The 21,278-nt window shown below is 64.8% G+C and overlaps 1 protein-coding gene across 1 annotated transcript in view; it reads right to left on the bottom strand.

Annotated features, from left to right (window-relative positions):
* The window catches only part of MEGF6 (multiple EGF like domains 6), an 18,263-nt gene extending 1,019 nt beyond the window's left edge, over positions 1-17,244 (bottom strand). Inside the window, exons 1-3 of the mRNA XM_049618224.1 lie at positions 16,961-17,244; positions 13,456-13,593; positions 8,969-9,078 (exon numbers count right to left, since the gene is read on the bottom strand). Coding sequence (XP_049474181.1) covers positions 8,969-9,078; positions 13,456-13,593; positions 16,961-17,076 — 364 coding nt within the window. The 5' untranslated portion in view covers positions 17,077-17,244. The remainder of the gene's footprint in view (positions 1-8,968; positions 9,079-13,455; positions 13,594-16,960) is intronic.
* Between the last annotated feature and the right edge of the window lie 4,034 nt (positions 17,245-21,278).

Genomic DNA, 21,278 nt, shown 5'->3' with positions numbered 1-21,278 from the left:
CCCAACCCTGCCACCAGATCAGGGTCCAGTTCTGTTCTGTCTTGGGTCATGCACTGGCCCAACACCACCAGAGCCTGCAACACCCCCCCACACACTTTCTTGAGGAGGTGGGGAAGGAGTCCGGGCCAGCAGGGGAACAGCCCCCCACTGAAAGGAAGGCTGCAGACTTGGCTGAGGACCCGCCCCTGTCCAAGGGGACAGGCCCCCCCAAGGAACCCCCCCCACCCCGGCAGCTGAGGGAAGAGGTCGCACAAGCAAACACTGAAGAACTGCCCCCCCCCCAGGCAAACAGAGCACAGGAGCCAGAGCCTGGCTTTCAAATGAGCATGTTTGACACCCGCACAAGGAAGAGGGAGGCTCCCTGTGTGGGAAAGGAACAGGTAGATAGGAAGAAGGACCGAGTAAGAGACCTGGAAACAAAACATGTGAAAACTCGACGCGTGGCTGTTACTGAAGGCTGGACGGATGCCTCGCAAAACGACTTAGGGATTTCCAAGGAACAGATGTGTTTTACGCTTCACGTTAGTTCATTTTTTTATTTTTTTTTAATTTTTTTTTAACGTGTATTTTTATTTTTGAGACAGAGAGAGACAGAGCATGAACGGGGGAGGGGCAGAGAGAGAGGGAGACACAGAATCTGAAACAGGCTCCAGGCTCTGAGCTGTCAGCACAGACAGCTGGGAGCTCGTATCCATGAATTCGTGGGGCTCGAATCCATGAACCGAGAGATCATGTCCTGAGCCAAAGTTGGACGCTTAACCGACTGAGCCACCCAGGTGCCCTGGTTTATTTATTTTGAGAGAGAGAATACCTAGCAGGCTCCATCCACATTGTTAATGCAGAGCCTGAACTGGGGCTCAAAACCCACAAACAGTGAGATCATGAGCCAAAGTCGAATGCTTAACTGACTGAGCCACCCAGGTGCCCCAACATTAACTCATTTTTTTAAATGAATTTTATGAATTCCTACTACGGTCCGGGGTCGCGACAGAGGCTCAGCTTGGGGACGCCCCCTCAGGCTGTCAGGGGGGCCAGGACTGTGCCCACAGGACCCTCAGGGGCCCTGGAAGGAACCAGTTGCCCCGAGAGAGTGAGAAATGCCAGGGCAGGCAGAGGTGACCCAGACCCACGGGACCCACGGGTCTGCTGCTGCTGGGTGGCTCTGTTCTCTGAGGGCCAAGCAGGCAGAGGGAGGGCCGAGCCGGGGGAGTCCCGCGTGGCTGGAGAAGCCCCCCAGGAACCACCGTGCACACACCGCCCCACAGCCCAGATGCCTTAGCGGGCAAGGCAGGCGGCTTGGGTGTTGTGCACAGGCGTTCAAGCTCCGGTCTGATATTAGCCAGTGGGTCAGAAAGTCCTGTCAAGCTCCACGACTTGCACACATCGAATACAACATTCTTAGCGACGTTCACACGACCAAGGGTCCCCTCCACACCACTGCCTGAGCCTGAAGCCGCACACGCTACCCGCAGCAGCTGCCAGGGCTGAACCGGTCTCCTCGCCCACGATCTGAGGAGAAAAGGGGGAACACCGCTCTGGTGTACAGAGTGCGGGCTGGAGGTTCGAGGACGGTGATGGTTCACCGAGCGTTCCAGCCCCTCCCCGGACCAGGCCTTGGCTCTGGGGGGAAAGAGGGAGGCTCTGCCCATATCCTCAGGCTGGCAGGGCCCTGAGGGGCGTCCAGTCGGCAGGCTGGCAGATCCCGGGAGCGCAGTCCCCAGGGTGAGGGCGGCACGTGTGGACATCTTCCGTGGCATCTTAGCGCCACTTTCTCTCGAGGTGGGAGGCAAGAAACAGGTGCTCTTAGCTGGAACTCCCCATGCGTGCAGCAGGCGCAGTACCTGCCAGGCCACCTGCCCGGTGGAGGGCCACCCCTCCTCCGCGCCGGCCCCGCCCCTCCACATGGCCCTGCCCCCTCCACGTGGGGCCCGCCCCTCCACATGGCCCCGCCCCCTCCACGCGGGGCCCGCCCCTCCACCGTGGCTGGGTTCCCGCACGCAGGCCCAGGCCTCGCCCCCAGAAGGTCCGTCGAGCCCATGGCCCCTCCTCTTCCCTTCCTCTGCTGGACAGTACAGTGGCCTCAGGCGGGACAGGTGTGATCCAGGCTGGCAAGTTTCTCCTGGTCTTGCCGGGCCACCCACCGCAGGCTCTGAGCACGCGGCCAAGGTCACCAGCCGTGGGTGGCGAACGTCGGCCTTCTCCAGGCCAGCGCTGGGAATGAGCCCCTCCCTGGGCCCCTCTGCCGAAGCGGCCCGGAGACCCTACGTGCATTCTGCAGCTGGAGGAGGCCGGGGCCGGAGCGACCAACTCAGACCCAGGACGCAGTGCCCCGCCTGTGACCCTGCTGACTCCGGCTGCCGGCCTCCTGCACACATCCCCTGAGGACGCCTCTGGCTTCTGTCCTCTCTCCGCAGCGAGGGCTGAGCCAGGAGCAGGGGAGCCCCATCCCTCCGCCAGCTCCCCCACGGCATCCCCGGAGGAGGGGCACGCCTGTCCATGGGATGGGTCTGAGGTCACATCCTGAGCAGACCTGCAGGCGACCTCAGCCCCTTCCTGCACTCCGCGAATGCTCAGTGCTGAATCCTCAGCTTCTTCAGGACGGAGCCTGGGAGGCGGCTCTCTGGGCCGCAGCTCCAAGGTTGGAACCTGGGATCAGCCCCCCACCGAGACACGTGGTGGACGTGGGGGCTCAATAAAACCGCCCACGTGGGCTCCCAGTGTGGGCCAGGCTCAAGGAAAGCTCGGGTAGGCCACCCCAAATGCAGCCGATCAATCCGATGACGGCTGGTCCCCAGCTCCCAGCCTTAGCAAGGATAGCAGTGACACCAGCACCCGGCAGCGTCCTGCCTGTGGCCAAAGCCCGCCAGGCCAGCCGGAGGGAGGGTCTGTGAGACGCAGCCAGGTGCCCAGGAAAGGCTCCCAGGACTGCGGGGCACACACAGCACGGTGGAACCCCCGGAGGACACGCCTGTCCCCAACATTTCTCCAGCAACCGGCCCTGGAGGCCAGGGGAGTCAGGGCTGGACCCGGCGCAAAGCACCTCCATCTGCCATCGAGGGAGGCACTTAGGGGTTCGAACAACCCTGGGTGGGGGAAGAGCGCTGACAAAGGGGGTGACAGCGAGGACGACACTGGCCCTGGGTCGCCCCGCAGGGCAGGTGGATCAGCGCCGTGGCTCAGGGCGGTCCTCAGCTCATCCAGCAAAGCCGCGGGGCGGCCAGGTGTGGGAACCCCAGTGCCCACCTCACAGCAAAGGGGGGCTGCGGGAGAGAGGCGCTTCCCCGGCAGCCCAGGGGACAGGACAGGCCCTGAGTCCCCCCTCCCCCTCCGTCTCTCTGTCCCCGGTCTGTCCCCAAACCTGCCGGCTGGGAGATAGAGGCCAGGACCACGGGCCCCCACCCCAACCTCCGCCCATCCTGGACCCTCGCGGCGGGGAGGGAGGCACTCCAGCTCCAAGCTCCAGAGGAAGAACCAAGCCAGTGCCTGCCCTGGGGCCTGGGGACTCCACGGGCGCCGCTGCGGGCACGCGCCCGCCACAGGCCTGTGCTGGAGGCCCGGGGGAGGAGCGCGCGGTCAGTGTGAGTGCCAGGGGCTGCGAGTACGGGTGCGAGCATACCCCGTGGGCATGCAGTGCTCACACCGGTGAGCAGCACAGGTGCATGCGCGTGCATGTCAGCACGAGCACGTGTGTGCAGGCACATTTGTGCGTGTGTGAGCACACAGCACACGTGTGTGCGCCTGTCTCAGGGTGAGCGTGTCAGCACGTGTGAGACCATCCACGTGAGCACGGGATTGTGTGCACACGCATGTGGGAGTGTGAGCACACTCGCATGCACGGGCACGTGTGTGAGGCAGCGAGGCAGGCCAGCTGGCCTGGGTAGACAGCATGCCGGCCCAGGGCACGCGTGTGCACAAGTGCGAACGTGTGCCAGGCACGGCACCGTGCGGGGCTGCGTGTGACCGGGTGCGAGAGACCTGGGGGGGGGGGGGGGGGGGCTCAGAGCAGGACAGCGTGCCCACCCCTAGCGACCCTGTGGGCGCTTACGTCCACACGGAGGACAGCAGGGCCAGGACGCCAGCTCTCCAAATTCCCATGCTGGGCGCGGGCTGACACGCGTCCAGAACGGAAACGGAAAAGTGAGCGGCAAGGCAGGAAAGCAGAGGGCGGCCGTCCCCAGGCCTCGCGGCTGCCCCCCGGCTGCTCCTTCCCTAACGCCCCCACCAGCGGGGCCCAGAGGAGGCAGCGGCCGTCCCGGGAGGGAGAGCTATAGGGCCAGCCTGCCAGGCAGTCAGCAGCCTGGGGTTCCTTCCCCCGGCCAACCCCACAGCCGGTCCTGGGCTCCTGTGACAACGAACCATGTCAGTCCCTCCCCTACTGAATGAAGCCCTCACAGGCCACAGATTTTTTCTAGCTGCCCCGGCATCCCCCGGGCAGCAAGAAGGCATGAGTGACCAAGATGGGGCGGGAAGCCCGTGGAGAAAGCTCCGGGTGGTCACTCCACAGTGTCCTCCCCAGGACCCGGTCATCTCTGAGGGTCTGCTCAGAGTCAAGGGCACGGCTGTCCCACGCACTCTGGGCTCACACGGGGGTCCGGAGGGCTCCGAGGTCCTGGGCCCCCAGCCACGGCCACGGCTTCCAGACCCAGTTCCCACTGTCCACGCACCCAGAGCCCGACCCCTTCTCACCATGCTCCCTGATCCCCCAGGGCCAGCCCCGAGGTGGCTCCTCGACTTTGCCTCTGCCCTCCACAGCAGACCGTGTCCCTGCCCCACTCAGACCCTGCCCTGGCTCCCTGTCCTTACAAGGGCCCCGGGACCTCAGAAAGCGACCCCACTTGGAAACAGAGTGTTTGCGGGTGTGACCAAGGTAGGGCCCGAGCCCACTCGGAGCAGGGCAGGCCCTGCTAGGAGAGAGGAGGTGACACAGGCAGAGAAGAGGCAGGAGGGGGCTGACGCGGCCACAAGTCAGCGGACGAAGGAAGGACCCCCACGCGCACCTAGACTGGACACCTCTGGCCTCCAGGGAGTAAATCTGAGCCGTGGCCGGAGGTGGCCGGAGCCCAGCCCTATACGGACAGAGTTAGATCGGGGAGCCGCAGAACGTATTCTCGGCACCGCATTCCTAGGTGGGTGCATGTCAGGGTCAGGCCAGACACCCACCTTCACACTCAGGCCCGTCTTTGACGAGGGGGAGCCAGGACCCAGGGCCTCAGGGGGTCTAGGCAGAATCTGCACCTGACTGGGAAAGACGGGGACTTGCGAGAGCCGCTGGGCAGGAATCTGGCACCCCGACGGCAGAGGGGGGTCGGCGCCAGGCTGCCCTGGGGACGCACGCAGAGGGGAGCCATGTGGACCCGGGGAAGCCCCCCGGTCACCAGGCAACGCGCCCCACCCAGCCAGCACTTTTCCTTTTCGGTCACCTCCGGGTCACAAATGCCGCTTAGTGGGTCTCTGAGCAATCATGACGGCCATTAGAAGCTTCCTGCCATTCTCCCAGACGGCGTCAGGCCCCCTCGATGCCACACAAACACACGGGGGGCCCGGAGGTCGGCCCGCACACAGCTGCACTTCCAGGTCACGAGGCTGGCGGAGCAGGGCGGGGGCTGCTCCCTGCCCTGTCCCAGCCTGACCACCTCCCACTCCCCCGGGCCACAGACAGTCTGCACGGGGACCGAGGGAAGGTGCCGGAAGCCATCAGAGGAACGGGACAAGGTCAGAGGATCCTGACCCCCAGGGAAGCGGGCACCCCTCCCAAGTGGGGCCCGGCACCCCGTCAGCGCTCGCACTCGGGAGCCCAGAGACCCTGCCCCAGCCCTGCCACCACAGGCGAGCCCACGGAGAGGCCCAAGGCAGCCCCGCAGACACTCACCTGACCCCCCAGGGCAGAGCCTCCTGGGCGCTGGGGGCTCTGGGCACCTGCTCAGCCCGGGAGAGGTCACAGCAGGAAGCACACTCCCTGTGCTGAGCCCACCTTCCCCAGCCACGGCGGTGCTCCCACATGTGCTCCCGCCTTCCTCTGCCGCCCCCCCCCCCCCCCCCCCCCCCCGCCATCCGCTACACTTCCTCCTGCTCGGGGCCCCAGCAGGCTCCCTGAATGCTCCCACCCCCACACCCCCCGGGCCTCCCCTGCCCATCTGCACCCCAAAGCCACCCCGAAGCCCCAGCTGGCTCTGTGCTCCCCTTCACACCCCATCACATCAGCATCCTCGAGCAACCAGCCTCCCGTCAGGCCTCACCTCCCAAGAGCTCGGTGGGAGCTGAGCGACAGGGGGCAGGGTCCCAGGCTCAGGACCCTCCCCATGTGAACCCCCCAGTCCCTCCCCTTCCCCCCAGACACCGGGGAACAAGTGGGTGTCCGGAGAGGCTGGATCACAGGGCTTTTTCTGGAACATTCAAATAAACAGATAAAACCCAAATACGTAAATAAGTAAATCCTGCGCTAAAAATGATCCTTTAAAAACAACTGAGGGGCGCCTGGGTGGCTCAGTCGGCTAAGCATCCGACTTCAGCTCAGGTCATGATCTCACAGTTTGGGAGTTCGAGCCCCTCATCGGGCTCTGTGCTGACAGCTTGGAGGCTGGAGCTGCTTCAGATTCTGTCTCAGTCTCTCTCTGCCCCTCCCCTGCTCGTGTTCTGTCTGTCTGTCTCTCTCTCTCTCTCTCTCTCAAAAATAAATAAACATTAAAAAAATAAAGAATTTAAAAAAAAAACAGTCAAGAAAGGCAAAGCCTCCAGTTCAGGATACACTCGGAGACCGGTGACAACCGGGACCGCCAAGGCCAGGCACTGTGGCCGAGACCCGACCCCCCCCACAATGTCCTCACCGCCACAGCCCTGACCGCAGCCGATCTCCTCCACCTCTGCAAGGCCAAGGCCGCTCTGCCCCTCTACCGCATCCCCGCTCCTGCCAGTGGAGCCAGACCGGGCAGGACAGACCGTGGTGGCCGCTGGCCCTGAACGCCTGTGCTGAAATTGGCCTCCCGTCCCTGAAAAGCCAGCATTCGGGCCCCGTCTCTGCCATGGAGAGAGGCCAACAGGGCCTCCCAGGGTCTGGCCGGCCCTTGGGCCCTGCGGCTGCTCCCTGGCCCTGCCTCTGGGATGGTCTCTCTGAGACACGGGTAAAACCAAGGGTTATGGGACCCCAGCTCATGAGCGTGGGCTGTGGGAACGTGGGGTACAGACCCCGGCCTGCACCCGGGCTCCCCCCGTCCTTGCCTGTGACAGGCTACACGCCAGTCCCCCCAAACCAGGAAGCCAAGCCCAGAGGGCCCCCCACCCCCGGGCCACCATGTGGCTATACATCCGTGTCCCCTCCCAGGTGTAAAAGGCCACGCTCCTCACCCCCACCCGCACCTCCTCCGCCCGCCCCCGTCACCCACCAGATTGGTAGGGACGCCTCTGGCAGGTCTGAGGAGCCCCGGCCTCACAGCGGAAACCAGGAGCCTTGGCTTTGATGTCTGCACCCCCACTCAACAGACCCCTTTGTTTTCCTAGAAGCCGGAAGCAGGGAACACACACATCACCACGATCAGAGAGCGATCAGAGGGCGTGGGGAGAAGGGCCGCTGCCGGGGGGTGGGGGGCTGGCCAGCATCCAGGCGTCCCCCCCTCGTCCCCCAAGGCTCTCCTGCCCACAGGGAGGTGGAGCTGCTTCCTCGCCTCCTCCCTCCTGCTCCCTTCCTGGGGAGAATTATTCATTTCCTCTCCCAGAAAACAGCACCCACCACCCTTCTCTTCCCCTTCTCCAACTGGAGTTCGTGTAAAAACGTCTCTGCCCCTGTTCAGCGGCTCCCACGTTCCCCGTGTGTGGAGGGGGGCCCAGGGGCAGAGACAGGCTGGAACACGGCCCCCCAAGTCTGGTTCCCATCCCAGCAGGGGGGAGCCGGGACCCCCAGCCACCGCTGCAGCATGGCCCCCGTCCCTCGCCTCACATCAGGGGGCGCCACGGCATTGTTTCAGGGGAGGCCAGACCTCCGAGGCCACCTCTCTGGGAAGGGATGCGGCCTCCTCTTACCCAGTTACCCCAACTGCCCACCCACCTGTCCCCACACCCTCCTGTGCCCACACCTACCTGCTGGCCCACCTGTGCCCACACACCTGTGCCCACACCCACCTGCTGGCCCAACTGTCCCCACACACACCTGTCCCCACACCCTCCGGTGCCCACACCCACCTGCTGGCCCAACTGTCCCCGCACACACCTGTCCCCACACCCTCCGGTGCTCACACCCACCTGCCGGCCCACCTGTGCCCACACCCACAGGCCAGGAACGGCTTCCCAAATACCCTCTACCACCAGACTCCACAGCTGTGACCCCCTTTCCTTTCTAGAAGCAGAGGCATCACAGTGAGGCTCTCGTGTGCTGACACACGGGCTCCCCGTCCCTCCTGCGTCGATCAGGACCCCCTCTCTCTGAGGGAGGCAGTGACAAACCTCCACTAGGCACCTGGGGAGTCTGAGGCCCATGGCTCTAGGACGGGAGGCAGGACAGGAGCTGCCGTCTCAAATGTCCACAGAGGCCGGGGGCCACCGCCCAGCCCCGGGCCCTCCTGGGAACACAGGCCCGCAAGACCCAAGAGCAGGGGTGTGGCTACGGTGGGCTGGCTCCGTGACAGGGCCCTGAGAGGTTTCTGAGCCCACACACACCACTGCGTGGTCCCGGGGCTGCCCTCAGACCCCTCCCCCGGATGCCAGGCCCTGGCCGACAGCCCCCCACCCTCCGCTCGGAGCCCCCACCAGCCCCAGCCCTCTTTCCTTGGCCCCCGCCCGCATCAGCCTACGGAGCTCACCGCTCCTCTTCTATTATTCTGTTTTACAGCCTGGGTGGGGGGCAGAGTGGGGAACTCTCACGCTGTGGGAAGTGCCACCAAGTGCAGAGACAGGGTCTCTACCCCCACCGCTGGAGGACGATCCCTTCAGACGCGGCCTCTTCTGAGGCACAGATTTAGTGCTGGAGGAAGACACTCACGGGAGAGGCAGCCCTGGTCACCGGGCTGCTGGCTCCACCCGGGGCAGCACCTGAACACGGTCTGCGCCTCCATGGCATACACCTGCCTGTGGCCCGTGTAGTAGATGGTTCTAGAAAAGAAGGGAGAAGGGAAACGTTTACCGTGGAGACACAGCTCTGGCGGCACGTCCCGCTGCTTTTGGCTCTCACCCACCCACCCCTCCCCACGCTGGCTCCCCGACTGTTCCCTTCAGGTCCAGGCTCCGAGGTGGGGGGTAGGTCTGTGAGCCACACCTGCATGAAGAGGGGCAGCAGGGCACACGTGGCTGGCCTGGAGCCAGGACGAATGGCCCCGGCCAGCTCCACCCCTGGGGCTGCTGCCCCCTTCCCTCTCCGCCCCTGCTGGGGCCCCGCTCCAAGCCAGCGTCAGGACGGGCATAGCATCCCACGTCTGGCCCCAGGCCAGGTTTGAGGCCTTCGGGGTCAGACTCGAAATGTCCAGCCGAGGACCAAGAGTGGCTTCCAAGGTGCCCAGTGCTAGGCAGGCTGTGCCCTGGGTAGTGCCAGTTCAGACCCCAGGCTCCCAGGACACCAGACAGCAGGACCGCCCCGAGCGCTCGCGGTTTGCGAGGGCCCTCTTCCCCACCTGCGGAGTGGAGGGCTGAGCCGAGGACCCAGGGTGACCGGGAGGACAGCTGTGGACAACAGCAGAGGGGCCAGACTGTGGTCACACACAGCACTGCCGTCAGAGGGGAGCAGGCGGGAGGGACCCTCAGAGGAGAGGGGACAGGGCGGCCTGGGTCCAAGGCCGGTTCCTGTTCAGGATGGGGGCGGCTCTCACAAAGGCTGAGCGGAGAGAGACAGAGCCCCAAGCAGGAGCTGGGAAGGGGTCCACGTTGGAAGGAGGCACCCGGGTCTGGCCAGTCAGTCTGGGGCCTGGCACGGACAGTGCCCATAGGAGGACGTTGACTAAACCAGAAAGAGACCAGCTCCCCTGGAGGCTGCCCCAGGCCACCTGCAGCCCCAGGACCTTTGGGGCTGCCCTCTGCATGGCGGGCTGGCCAACCCCAGCCTCCACCCTGCTTCTCTGCACAGCAGCAAGCCCCACAGGGTGGCCTTGGAGGAGCAGTGGTCAAGGGGTCCACCTCCCACAGTCCTGGGACTCGCCCCGCGGCCTTGACCTTGGAGCCGCAGCCAGGGTGGGGGGCAGAAGTGTCTTGGTCCCACATCGCCCACACAGCCCCCCGTCTCAGTGGCAACCCACAGCCCCAGGCTCCTACATCCTGGCTCCAGTTCTGCCGGGCCTCAGCCTTCGGAAGGGTCTCTGCCATTCCGGAAAGCTCCATTCCCCCTTGTTCAGAGTGAGGTACAACTGATTCTCCCTCCTCATCCCTGCCCCGCCCACCTCCACCCTTACCCGGTGACGGTCAGCCAGACGGACAGCTAACTGCCCCAGCCCGGCCTCTCTGTTCTCACCTAGAGGCGAAGACCGTTGACCTTATTTGGAAGCAGGGTCTTTCCCAATGGAAACAAACTGAGGGGAGCCCGTACTGACTTCGGGTGGGCTCGCAGTCCAAGGACTGACGTCCTCGGAAGACAGGGAACGGTCACAGACACACCGGAGGAGGGCCACGTGACCACCGCGGCAGAGACTGGGGAGAGGCAGGTGTGAGCCAGGACACGGCCACCACCAGGACCCGGGGCAGGGAGAGGCCTGGGACAGAAGGAACCAGCTGTGCCCACACCTGGGTCTCAGGCCCCCAGGCAGAGAACACTGAAGCCCCGCCCCCACAGTCTGTCACAACCTGTTACAGCAGCAACAGGAAACTAACGCGGGACCGGGTGCTCAGCCCCTGCCCTTGGGTCCGTGGCTGTGAGGTCCTTGTGTCCACGGGACAGGACTGGTCACAGGCCGTGGGGAGGCGGGCAGGAAGGCCGGGGAAGAGGGACAGAGAGCGGAGTGACAGAACAAAAGGAAGGGGGTGACCCGAGGCCACCCCTGCCCCACCGCTGTCTGTAGGAAAGGTGACCGGGGCCCGTCCAACAGCCATGGGGTCAAGGACCCTTGAGCCCCGGGAGCGGCCCGAGGGCCGGGCCTGTCCTTTCCAGGTGAAAAAACACCCTCCTGCCTGCTGGGGCTTGGCCGCAGGGAGCCGTGGGAAACCCACGGCCACCCTGGGGACCAGGACCCCACCAACAAGCAGGCCACTTCCCGGAAGCGTGAGTTCACGTGCCCGCTGCACACAGCAGCTCGGGAGAGCTTTGCAAAACATCACTTCGGCAGGACATGAAACCGCTTGCCTGGAGAGACACCGACCGCAGCAGTGGACGGCTCTTGGCAGAGCAAACGGTGTTCGGGCCCTTCCGCCGTAAATATTTATCCCTCTCCCGGGGCTACGTGCTGCTGCGCGCGGTCGCCCGGAGAACGGAGCCGGCCGGCCCATCTGCCACCTCCCCGTGCCCCCGCCCTTGGGAGTTAGAGACCCCTGCGACACAGCTGGTGGGCCTACTGCACCGTCGCTCCCCTGCAGCCCACATGGGACACCGCACGCGGGCTCTGGCCACCACCGGGGAGCTGGCTTACGGCAGGGCCAGGGGCGACAGGGGGTGGGGGGTCGGGCGGGCCTGGAGGGAAGGGTTGTGGGAGGGCTCCGGGCTCCTCCAAGCACCCTTTCCCTCCCTCCTCCCCCTGCACAGGCCACACCCCCCAAAGGGCAGGGGAGTGTGGAGGGGCAGGGCAGGGGAGGGGAGCCCCTCCCCCCCAGCACAGCCTGAGCTGGCTGGTGGTTTGTCGGGGAGACCCTCCTGATGCGCCAGGAGCTGGCAGATGGGGAAAGGGGGCCAGGGGGCAGGGCCGGCCACCCAGGCAAGCTGGGGCCCCTGTGCGTTCCTGAAGGATGGCACACCCTCGACGGCCACTGGAGAAACGCCTGCACGAGGCGTGTGGGCAACTGCCCCCAGACAGCACGTGGGGCTCGGCTGTGGCACCGCGGGAGGGGACATACCCACTACGGCACAGCAGGCGCCCCACAGAAGGGAAGTGGTTAGCACAGGTCGCAGAAACCCTACAGGACACAGAGGTGGTAAGACAGCTCTCATCCACGTGGGGTGGAGGACCATGGGGGGAGCAGCCCACGTGGCTGCACTCCAGGCCAGGCACCCCCACCCCCCGCAGGCCAGGGACCCAAACTGCCCCAGCCCCATCACCTCAAGCTGGGCCAGGAGAGGATGCCAGGAACCCGTTCCGCACGTGGCCCCTCCTGAGCCTTCCCAGGAGACCCCCACACAGAACACAGACCACTCCCCACTCCCTGGCAGGAAACGTGGCAGAGACCCATGGCCCCCGCCCCACATGACCGGGCAGCAAGGCCCTCGCAGACGGTGGGACTCTCCTCCCAGGGCCGCAGACGCTCCGCCAGGAGACTGAAGGTGCCCGGATGCTCCCGCCCCTACCCAGGCCAGCCTGGGGACCAGCGACAGGGAAATCGGGGAGCTGTCCGCCCTGGGGGCTCCCTCAGCACACACATACCCCCCACACTCCAGCCCTGGGACCACGAGGCCCCTGGCAGCTTCTAGAAATAGCACCTCTCCCCACGGGTCGTCGTGGGGACACGGCTGACGTGACCTCACTCCCGATCTGTGAATGCTGGTGGCCGCACACGTGAGGAGGCCCGGAGGACCGCACAGAGCACACTTCTGGGGCAGCAGGAGGGCAGACATCTTCCTTCTGCCCCCAGTTCCCAGCATGGACGCCCCTGACCTTTGGGCAGGACCCTCCGTGGCTGAGGGGCCATCCTATGCCCCACGGCACGGGCAGCGGCATCCCTACCCCCACCCGCTGGCTATGGCGCCCATCCTCGGCACACCTGGAACAAGGGACGCTGCCCTCAGAGGCCACCAAGGGCCCGCGGAGGGAGCTGGCACCCCACACGGATGACGCCGCGCAGGCGACCCTCGAAGGCCACGCTGCGAAGCTGGACGCCACAGCCCACGTGAGGGCCGCTCCCACCTTCCCTGCACCTAATGGGGGAGCTGCCCGAGCTGAGGCCCCCCCACCATCCGGCTCTGCAGTCGGGCAGATTCCAGAGAGAGGAGAGGTATGCAAAGGCACTCCTTAATTTGATTTTGAAATAAAATCTTGAGCAAGAGAAGGTTTGGCACTGGCTCCCCCGGGAATGAGGCCCAGGGCTCGGCCGAAGCAGCTCCCACAGGGCACTCAGCAGGCCGGGCACCCCACTCTTCCCCTCTCGTGTGGCCAGCCCCTGCCCCCAGCACCCCGCCTCGGCCACGGGACTCCGTCCTCCTCAGAGCACCCTCCCAGAGTCCCCTCCTGCCTGCAGGGCCCGCTGCGCAGCAACGCTCCGTCTGTGAGCTGCCCTCCGGGGCGGGAAAAGCTTTGGCATCAGGCGCAGGGCAGCGGGAAGGGGTGTGGACGGCCCTGGGACCGGGAGAGCCCCCCCCACCCCGGCCGCCCGCTCGCACGCCGGACCTGGGGCCCCAGCACATACCTCCGCTCGTGGCTGACGCACCACGACGCCTGCCGCCCGCAGCCCGGCTTCCACACGGGCACGGTTCGGCTGAAAGCCTGCACACAGGGCTGGGTCCGGCCCACCAGGGTCAGCTCCTGCTCGGCGCACACGTGCGGCCTGGGACAGAGGACAGATGGTCAGTAGGCCCCAGTCCAGGGCGTGGAGCCACCAGGGGTGGGGGGCACAGCACGGCCAGGCCCCGCGGTGACCGTCCCAGGCCTGCGGCAGGGCCAGGCTCGAGGTGTGGGAAGAGGACGAGGAGGGACGGCCACAGGGCCACATCCTGCAGACCCCCTGCAGGGGCCCCATGCCACCCACAGGACTATTGTAGCTTTGCCAGAACAACAGGGGCCTGAGGGTCAGCGGGAACAGTGACACGGACCCCGCGCCCGTGTGACTTCCTGCCTAGGCCCCCACCTCCCAGCCATCCTGGCCTCAGAGATATCCCCTGAGCTGCCCCCGCTGGGCACACGGAGTTCGCTCCAGGTGGGACAAAGTGTGGAAGGCGGGGAGCCTCCAGGGAGCGCGGAAGGGGTGCATGGCGGAGCCCTCTGATGTCAGTGGCTCCCCAGTGCCCTTGACCCCCCCGCCCCCACATAAGGACAGGAGGGTGCCTCGCTCAGGAAGGAGGTGGTTATAGAGAAGGGGCCTGGGAGGTGGGGGGAGGGGCAGCTGCCCCAGCCAGACACAGGCAAATTTCAAATTTCGGGAGACAAGGCACAAAGTTTGCGAGGCCAGCCAGATTCCACAGCCTCTGAGGAAGGGGATGGGGGGTGGGCTCGCCTCTCCCGTGGACACCCTCAGGGTCACACAACCCCGTGGGCTCACTCCCACTGGCCACTCTCCCATCCCTTAGTCACCTGCGTGACTTCTCCCGAGGCCCGTGGGCCTGGGCTCCCCTTCCGGCTCTGCTGCTCCCTCCACAGCCCCCCAAAACAGTCCCCGCTCTGCTGGCTGCCCACTGGCCTCCCGGGGACGGGGGTTAACGCGGCACCGATCCCCTCGGGGGAGTTCCCAGCCCTTCAGAAGCACAGCTTGGGCCAACTTTTCCATCTTTGGGGCGGAGGAGGTGGGATGGGGGAGGGAACAGACATAGAGACGAAGTGTCAGCCCAAGTGGCAGGACAGTCACAGGCCTGTCCTTGCAGTTGGCTCCTGATTCCCATCTGGGGAGGCAAGGCAACTCCCAGACTACAAAGCAAACAGTTCCGTGGGACATCTGCTCCCGGGCAGAGAGGGGCTCCTGGAGGCCGGCGCCTCAGCCCAGAGCCGAGGAGAAGGTGGGCACGTGAGGCGTCCCTTTGGGGCAGGCGGTTCCAGGCCAGCAGGCCCCAGGATGATGGCCCCAGGGTGAGGAGACAGGAAGGGGAAAAGCAGGCGGGGAGGGAGAGGCAGGCAGCCCCGCCCAGCTGGCGAAGCCGGGCTGTGTGCACACCCTTGTGCAGGAGGAGGGCTGGGCTCCCCAGAAGCGTCTCCGTCGTGCCTGTCTTTACAAGCTCCCCTTTTGAACCCCAGGGTGGGCCTCTGAACACACGTCCCCCTGGACCAGGCGCAACCCTTGAACTTGGAAGCCTGCAGGCTCGGCCCTGGGCCGGTTGGAGCTCCAGTGTAGGGGACACTGTCTCCCCATCCCCAGACCCCACCAGCAGCCCTGGGCCAGCCCTGTGTGTAGTGAGCGGTCACTCCAGGCCCCAGGAAGATAAGCCAACCATTCTTCCAGCAGAAATGCACTTAGAGGCATAAATAAATAAATAAATAAAGACATGTTGTAGGGTTTCCAGTCTGGACACGGTCGGCCAGCGGAAACCCAAGAACCAGCCACAAGCTCCCACACGTCCACAAAGGCCACGCTGGGCCATGGGTCAGTGGGACCCCTACTCCACGGCACCCCTCTTCTCTTTGTCTCCCCCAGAGGCCCACCAGGAAAACCAGTCACAGACAGTGGGGAGGCCTGTGCGGGGCCCTACAGGCTCATCAGACCTCCCCCAGGGGAAGGGGGCAGGGGGCACAGGACCAGCGAGGACAAAGCACTTTCAGGGACCCCAGCTGTTCTCTTGGCCCCCTCCCCTGCTCCTCTGGGGCACAAGGAGCAAAAAGCAAATTCTGGCACCCAGAGCCCACCGGCTTCCAGCGCTCCGGGGTCTAGCACAAGGCTGTCCCGTGTTCAGCTGGCCAGCGGAGCTCAATGCTGCCTAGCACCAGGTGCCTCAGAGACAATCAGAGCCAATGGGGCTGTGGAAGGTATACCCCGAGGTGTCACAGAACTCAGTCTGCCCAGGGCCATCTGAGAACAGAAGCCTAGCCAAGAAACAGGGACACAGGCCCCCATAGGGGAAGCCACCCCTGACACGTGGGAGGCTCCCCGAGGAGGAGGAAGGGGAGGAAGAGACAGGGCAGAGGAGGCTTTGGGGAAAGCAGGAAGCAGAAAGTGAAGGTCTCCTGCGACCCACTGCTTGCCCCAGAGTGGCCAGAGGCTTCCCGGAGCCCTAGGTGACGTGCCAACCAGGGTCAGGGGCCGCCCGCCGCTGTGATAATCCCTTCTGAGGCTGCAGCTTCCCTTGGACAAATGAACTCACTGGGATCACAGGAAAGAAAAATGTCCAGCAGAAGTCATGCAGAGTCGGGACTCAGGCCACTCACATTTCTGGATGCAAAGGCCACAAGGAAATCTTCCTGCCTGGGGCAAAGCAAGACCCAGGGTGGGGGATGGGGGTCCTGGGGCACCGACTTGCCCTGCCCCCCAGCTCTGCCCCGCCAGGTGCACTGGGCCCTCTGGGCGAGTGCCGGGCAGGGGTCCCTAACCCGGGCCGGGCCACTGGCCTGCCCCTTTGCAGCACCCTGCAGGAGCCCTGGGCTGGGGGCCCCCAGCAGGCACCTCCCCTCCTCCCCCTCCTCTCTGGCTCACTTTGGCACCAGCGGTCCTGGGAGGCCAACACAGGATGGATCTGCCAGTTAAGAGAGACCGCTAAACGGCCCGTTGGGGAATCATCTTTCAAAACTGAATTCATCTCCGCTGGCTCCCGGACCCTCTCTTCCTGCCCATTCTGGTGCTGAATTCCTTCTGTCTCTCAGCCCCAGCACGCACGTGTTTAACACATAAACCACGTCCAGCCACCACCACTACCGCCCCCCCCCCCCCAGCGTCTGGGCGCTCCCCGCCCCTGCACAGGCCCCCCAGGCCCCCGGAGGCAGCTTTGGAAGGAAGTGAGAAGGGGCTGCTTCCTTCCTGCTCGCTAGCCAGACCCTGCCCACGAGGACCCCGACTGGAGCGCGGCGTCTGCCAGAGCGCGCGGTCGCACACGACGGAGTGGAGGGTCACCCACAGGGTAAGGGGAGGAGGAGGTGGCCCCGCCACGGAAGCGCCCCCAGACCCAAGCCCCGACCCCCGTGTCTTAACCACTCCCTCCCCAGGGGCGGCAAAGAGCCCAACTTTGTCAGGGCCCCAGGGACAAAGCTGCTCAGGGGCCCGGGGCTCCGCTACTCACATGCCGGGCTGCAGGCGGGGCAGGGCGCCCGCCGGACCCGCGGGGAGCAGCAGCACCAGGGCCAGGGCCAGGGCCACCGCGCGCCCCGCCGCCGTCGCCTCCGGAAGGACAGGCATCGCGCCCGCCGCCCCGCGCCGGCTCCCTCCTGCGACCCCCAGCTCACTGGACGTCCCGGCGGACCCGCGGAGCCGCCGCCCGCACGTGCGCCATGGCCGGGGACGCGCGGGACGCAGCCGCAGGTGCGGAGGGACCGGCTTCCCGCCCGGCCGGCGCCCGCTTCGCGCGACACTGCGCGCTCGGCCCCGGCGCCAGAGGCCGGCCCGCCTTTGCCACGCCCCCGGCCCGGACCCCCGCCCCGGCCCCGCCCACCGCCCGGCCCCGTCCCCAGCCCCGCCCCCAACCCTCCTCGGGTCCTCGCCGCGAGCCTCGCGCGCTCGGCTGCTCCGAGGCCGCCGGGTCTAGATGCCCTGCGAGCGAGTGGCCACCACCTCCGGCGGACCTCGGGCCCAGGCGCCCATCTCTGGGGGAGCCCTCCGCCCTCCCTCCGTCCCTCTTAAGTCTCTGCGGACGCTCGGTCCGTTGTCACCGGCTGCCCTCTCCCCTCCCTTGCCGGGCCCGGGGCAAGGGGGTGGGGGGTAACGGCCCTCCCCGTGCCTCTGGGTGCTCCCCCTTGGGCACCCGCGTCGCGGATCACCGACCACCCCCTGGGCATTTTTACCCTTGTTCTGTGCAGGGCGTTCTTGGCCCGTGGCCTGAAGTGGGCGAGCCGGCCAGGGCAGGAGCCTCCCTCCGGAGACTCTGCTTCTCGCCAGTGTAACCTGGTTGGGGCGGCTGCCTGGCTTAGTCAGTAGAGCCTGCGCCTCTTGATCTTGGGGTCCTGAGTGCAAGCCCCAGGCTGGGCGTACAGGTAACTTAAACGAAGCTGGGTGGGGTTTGGAATTCACTTACTCCAGGGGTGATGACTAGGTGCTCCAGGGTCCAGGGGCTCGTGGGGGTCCCTGGGGTGGAAACAACCCCCTCCGGAGGTTTTTGAAAAGCAGGGGAAGGTGCAGCCTGGGTAGGACCTGAAGAGTGGCCGGGACTTAGGACCCGCTAGCCACCCGTGTGCCCGGCCCAGCTGCAGAGGCCCAGGGGTGGTCAGGCTCACTTCCGAAGCTGGCAGGCCTCTTTCTTGGGGTTTTCGTCCTCGCCACTTCCCGTGGTCTGGGTGACTGGCCCTCGCCTCGCCCTCCTACGAAGCGCAGGAACTCCTGGCTGGGAGGGGCTTGGGAGACAGGGACCCCCAGCTGTCCAGGAGCAGTGGAGATGTGGCAGTGCCCCCGGCCCCCCGCCGAGGATCTGAGCCCTCCACACCACCTGGAGGGGTATAGTCATCGGGCTGAGACGGCAGATGGGGAAACCGAGGTCAGAGTGGGGAGCAGCACCCCCAAGTCGCCCAGCTTGTAAACTTCAGGTCTGAGAACGGAACGCAGGGTCTGGCTCTGGGGACCTTCGGTAAACGCCCTACTCTGCGGCTGTGAACCTAAGAATAGCTCTAAAGCACATGGGGTAGGTGGAGGTCCCGCAAATCTGACTGCCCCACGGGGGTGTCCCGGTCTATCCAGCTGCCGGAACAGAGCACCGCAGACCCAGCAGGGTGAACAACGGACATCCCCCCACCCCACCCCCGCCGCCCCGTTCTGGAGACGGGGAGTCCAAGATCAAGGTGCCGGCCACTGGTGCCAGGAGAGCACCCTCCTGGCTTGGGGACGGCTGCCCGCTCTCGAAGTTCTCACTCGGCAGAGAGGGGGCGGCCAGGAGAGAAGGCTCTGTTGTCTCTTCCTCTTCTTAGAAGGCACCAGCCCTATAGGGCCCCACCCTTATGACCTCATTTACCTTAACTACCTCCTGAAAGGCCCTGTTCCAATACAGGCACACTGGGATTTAGGGCTTCGACTTGTGAATTTGGGAGGGGCACAGTTCCGTCTGTAGCTGGGTGATTTCACTGTCTTTGGAGACCCCCGCACCCCACCTGTCCCCTCTGCCCAGCCCGGAGGCAGAGGGCATGCTCGGCGCTGGAAGGGGATGCGGGAAATCAGCACCATACCTGGTTGGAGCCAGAGACGGGGGAACCCTGTAGATACACAAACTATGGCAACTGGAACCCCACGCCAAATATTTTTGCCACGTCTGCGGGAAGTCTTTGGGTAGCCAGCTCTGAAGTTCGTTTCTAAACCTCCTCATGTGCCCCGAAAGAGAAGCAAAACCAAAGAAGCAATCCACTCAAGCGTGGCGGGTAGGACGGAGACTCTGGGGCAGGTGCTGGCCAGCTACGTTCCCCTGGACCGGCCCATCCCCGGGGTGGGACGCAGCATCCGGAAAGGGGTCACCGGGGTGTTTGAGGTCACCTGTCACACCGAGAGCAAAAACCTGCCCATTCACGCAAAGCACCAGGTGTCGGGGGACGGCGGTACCGTGGGCTGAACTGTGTCTCCAAAAAGATACAGCCACGTCCTATCCCCCAGTACCTGCACATGTGACTGGATCTGGGGAGAGGGTCTTTGCCGATGTGATTAAAGATGTCAGGATGAAATCACCCTGGACTTACGGCAGCCCTAAACCCACCGACAGGTGTCCTTATGGAGAACGGAGGGAGGGTTGGGACACACAGACACACAAGGAGAAGGCCATATGGCCTCAGGGAGGCAGAGGTCCGGCCGTGTGCCCGCAGGTGAAGGAAGGCCAGAGGCGGCCACCGAGCCCTGGAAGCGAGGAAGCAGAGAGGCCTGGACAGGTGTCCCTCGGTGCCAGAGGGATTTCAGATTTCCGGCCTCCAAAGAAGGAGGAGAGAAGAATGGGCTGCTGTTTTAGCCACCCAGCCTGCAGATTTCTTCTGGCAGCCCAGGAAGCCAGCAGCCAGGGCGAGGCCGACCAGCACCTTCCCCTGGGGCTCCTGGCCGAGAGGAGAGCTGGCCATCCTGGGGGCTCGCGGAGGGCCCCTCCCTCCAGACATCGCAGCAGCACATGGACACTGAGCGAGCAGAGGCTCCCGGGGGAAGCCAAGTGTGGGAGATGTGGAGTTTGTTGCTGGACACGCTTTCTGCGGGGTGGCCCTTGCGTTTCTTAGAAACAAGGCAGTATGCGTCCCCCTCCCCAGCTGTGCCGGCCAGAACCAGGGCCGACACTCCAGTCCTTGACAGTGTGCATTCCAGGATCTCCTGGCCCCCAACCTAGCCTGCTGTCCCCAGCACCCTCCTGGCTGCAGCTCGCCCAAGGGAAGCACATCAAAGCTTGACCTTCTCGTGGATCCCACGGTGGCTGCAGCTCCTGCCAGGTGTGGAGAGAGACCTCGGGGCACCTGGACCCAGCAAGGTGGGCGGCTTGGTGGAGACAGAGAAAAACCCCCATTCTGGCCGAGACATTCAGAATGTGTGACAAAGTCACCATGAAAACAACTCAGCTTTTAGAAACTGCAGGAGAACACTCCCTTTCCAATTCTCCAAATCCTGCTGTTTTGCCTTAAAGCCATCATGTTTTGGGGCGCCTGGGTGGCTCAGTCAGTTAGGCGTGTGACTCTTGATTTTGGCCCAGGTTGTGATCTCACGGTTCGTGAGTTCGAACCCTGAGTAAGGATCCACACTGACAGTGTGGAGCCTGCTTGGGATTCTCTCTCTCCCTCTCTCTCTCTCTCTCTCTCTCTCTCTCTCGCTCTCTCTCTTTCCCTCTCCCTCTTTCTCTCTCTCTCTCTCTCTCTCTCTCTCTCTCTCTCTCTCTCAAAATAAACAATTATTTTTGAAAAGCCACATTTGGAAGCCTGCCCTCTTGGTCCCTAGCCCCCCATCCTCTGGGAAGGGTGTTTCTCTGTCCAAGTCGCCCCTACTTCTGCCGTGACCTGCCCAAGTCAAAGATTAAGGGCCGTCTCTGCGACATAACATCTGATAGCTCTCAGGCGGATCCCTAGGGGCCACAACAGCCTCCCAACGCTACGCAGCCTCGGATGCAGCTCTGGTCCCTTTGGGGAGGGAGAGGTCTCGCCCAGAGTGCACTGTCTCTGGAAGACGAGCTCGGCCCACGGCCCCTGCAGTCGGGAATATTCTCTGGGCTACGCACTAGCCTCCAACAGTCCAGCTCTGAGCTCCCACCCTTGGGGCTCCCATGCGGCACATGCCTGGCCCCTCGTGCCCCTGACCGCTGCTTCCATCAGAGGCGGATTTCGTAAAACCCTAAACCACAACATCGGGAAGATAAGGTAAGCATCCACACTCACCTGCCCTCCGAGGGAAGAGAAGACAAACTGGTTTCATCTCACACCGCGCACTGTGTGAGGCGCCCCGGTTCG

Source organism: Panthera uncia (assembly GCF_023721935.1).
Source record: "Panthera uncia isolate 11264 chromosome C1 unlocalized genomic scaffold, Puncia_PCG_1.0 HiC_scaffold_4, whole genome shotgun sequence".
NCBI lineage: Eukaryota > Metazoa > Chordata > Mammalia > Carnivora > Felidae > Panthera > Panthera uncia.
The sequence above is the reverse complement of the archived record's forward strand: the minus strand, read 5'-3'. Positions and strand labels throughout refer to the sequence as shown.